Raw genomic sequence first — 2,731 nt, 5'->3', positions numbered from 1 at the left:
GACAGAGAGAGACAGCCAGCAAGAGAGGTAACACAAGCAGGGGGAGTGGGAGAGTAAGAAGCAGGCTCCTAGCAGAGAAGCCTGATGTGGGGCTCGATCCCAGATTGCCAGGATCACACCCTGAGACGAAGGCAGACGCTTAACAACTGTGCCACCCAGGCGCCCCTGGTTAGTATTTCTTGATATACCTTTATTATTTCCTGACGGTCAAACTTTCTATGTCATTACACTTTAGGCATATCTGTTGCACACACGAGTTCCAGAATTTTGTTCCTTTGTCCAATCTGAGAGTCTCTGTTTTTAAAGATTAGTTAAAGCCACTTAAACATTTGTTGGAATTACCCATATATTTTGTGATTTTTCTTTGCTTCTTTGTATTTCCTTTCCTGACTTAAACTGGTTCAACCAAAATCTCTTTAGTTCTGTAACAAACCTACTATAATTTACAAGTTATAAATTCTATGTCCATTATTTTGTGGTTACACCCGAACTTAAGTCATGTGGAAAGTCCAAAATACTCAATACATTTCTATTCTCCCGCAACTCAATGCAAGAAACTTTCAACACTTATTCTAATTCCTCTTCCTGTAGTATGTATAATTGTTCCCTGGTGTCGTAATCCATCTTGTTTATGTGGAGTTATTATTATTTTAAAACTCAGCATTTTGTTTATTTTTTCTACATATGATCAAGTTACTTGGGTGTTCATTGCTTCCTGGATATTGTTTATTTTTAATTCAATTTGTTTTATCCTGAAGTAAATCCCTTAGTTTTTTTTTTCCAGTAAGTTTTCTTGCATGGTAAATTCTCTCAATATTTTTCTGAAATGGGAATACTCATGGGAGGGTCCTACTACCAAACCGTGACATATGAGTTGCTGTAAATGCTTCATCAATAGTTCAAGATGTAACACGTACGTAAACAGGTGTTATACTTAGTCTGGGTGGGAAATTGGTTGTAATCTCATCTGATCTTCCAGAATCATCTCTGTAGCGTTCCTGTAACGTCTCCCTTTCAATACTTCCAGAGGAATATTACCCATGGAACCAAGGAACCAAACCAGTGCATCTGAATTCATCCTCCTGGGGCTTTCAGAAAACCCAGAGCAGGAGACCCTCCTCTTTGCTCTGTTCCTCTGCGTGTATGTGGTCACGGTAGTGGGGAATCTACTTATCATCCTGGCCGTCAGCTCCGACTCCCACCTCCACACCCCCATGTACTTCTTCCTGGGCAATCTCTCCTTGGTTGATTTCTGTCTGGCCACCAACACAGTCCCCAAGATGCTGGTGAACATCCAAACCAAAAGCAAGTCAATCTCCTATCCCTGCTGCCTGACCCAGATGTACTTTTTCCATTTCTTTGGCATTGTGGACAGTGTTTTAATTGCTGTGATGGCTTATGACAGGTTTGTGGCTATATGTCACCCCTTACACTACACCACCATCATGAGCCCACGCCTCTGTGGCCTGCTGGCTGGTGGCCCATGGGTGTTTTCCTGCTTCATCTCCCTCACTCATATCCTCCTGATGGCCCGTCTGGTTTTCTGCGGGAACAACAAGATTCCTCACTACTTCTGTGACCTCACTCCTCTTCTCAGGCTTTCTTGCACTGACACCTCTGTGAACAAGATCTTTGTGCTCATCGTGGCGGGGATGGTGATAGCCATGCCTTTCCTCTGCATCCTGGCCTCCTATGCTCACATCATTGTGGCCATCATGAAGGTCCCCTCTGCAGGGGGCAGGAAGAAAGCCTTTTCCACCTGCAGCTCCCATCTGTCTGTGGTTGCTCTCTTCTACGGGACCACCATTGGCGTCTATTTGTGTCCTTCCTCTGTGCGCACAGCTGTGAAGGAGAAAGCCTCTGCTGTGATGTACACTGCGGTCACCCCCCTGCTGAACCCCTTTATCTACAGCCTGAGGAACCAAGATCTGAAGGGCGCCCTGAGGAAGCTTGTCAACAGAAAAATTACTTCATCTTCCTGACCACAAGGACACCTGGAAACTTCCGGAAGGTAGGATCTCAACAGCTAGGTTCCTGGGGAAAAGAATGAAATTGCACGGTGTGGGAGAGTAGCCACTTTGGATTTTGAGTTGCAGAAGTTTAAAAGGATATTTCAGGATGACCCTGTTACTATTTTCTCAGTTACGGAGACGAGTAGGAGTCCTTTTGGGTATGTCTGATGCTGTCTTCCCAGAAAGATCGGATTGGATTTATCCTGGTTCAAAATCCAGTTAGCTCTCAACAAATACTTATGGAGTGCTGGCCGTGGAGTGGCGAGCAGGAGACACAAGGTCCCTATTGTGTAGAGTTTACAGTTGAATGTGGGAGAAGATACTGGATGAAATATGCACGTGAGGGCCAGGGTAGGATAGAGTAGGAACACCCTACAGAATCTGGAAGGGCAATCAGGGAAGGCTTCCTGGAAGAGATGATCCTAAACCTCAAAGGATAAGATGATGTTTTTCAGGCAAATATGAGGAGAAAGAATATCAGAAAAAGAGAAAAACCCAGTATATGAAAAGGTCAGAAAGCAAGAGACAGAGAGAGAAGGATGCATTTGTGTAGTGAAAAATCCAGTTATGGCGAATGACTTGGAGAATGCCAGGTGAAGAAGGACTTTGGGACCAACTCAAGAGTTTGGCTTTTTCCTGAGAACCAGATGGTTCATTGACTTCCAGGGACCAAAGTCAGGGAGCACGTAGTTGAATCATGTCCCCCCCCCCACTCCTAT

General features: G+C 44.5%; 1 protein-coding gene across 1 annotated transcript; it reads left to right on the top strand.

The window, feature by feature from the left end:
- The first annotated feature begins 1,040 nt into the window (after positions 1-1,040).
- On the top strand, positions 1,041-1,982 carry LOC100464338 (olfactory receptor 24). Its single transcript, XM_002921894.3, has one exon. The coding sequence runs from the start codon at positions 1,041-1,043 to the stop codon at positions 1,980-1,982; it is 942 nt and encodes a 313-aa protein (XP_002921940.1).
- Positions 1,983-2,731: the final 749 nt, after the last annotated feature.

The sequence above is a fragment of the Ailuropoda melanoleuca genome, chromosome 4, assembly GCF_002007445.2.
Source record: "Ailuropoda melanoleuca isolate Jingjing chromosome 4, ASM200744v2, whole genome shotgun sequence".
Taxonomy (NCBI): Eukaryota; Metazoa; Chordata; class Mammalia; order Carnivora; family Ursidae; genus Ailuropoda; species Ailuropoda melanoleuca.
Note: the sequence above shows the minus strand (reverse complement) of the source record. Positions and strands in the feature narration are given on the sequence as shown.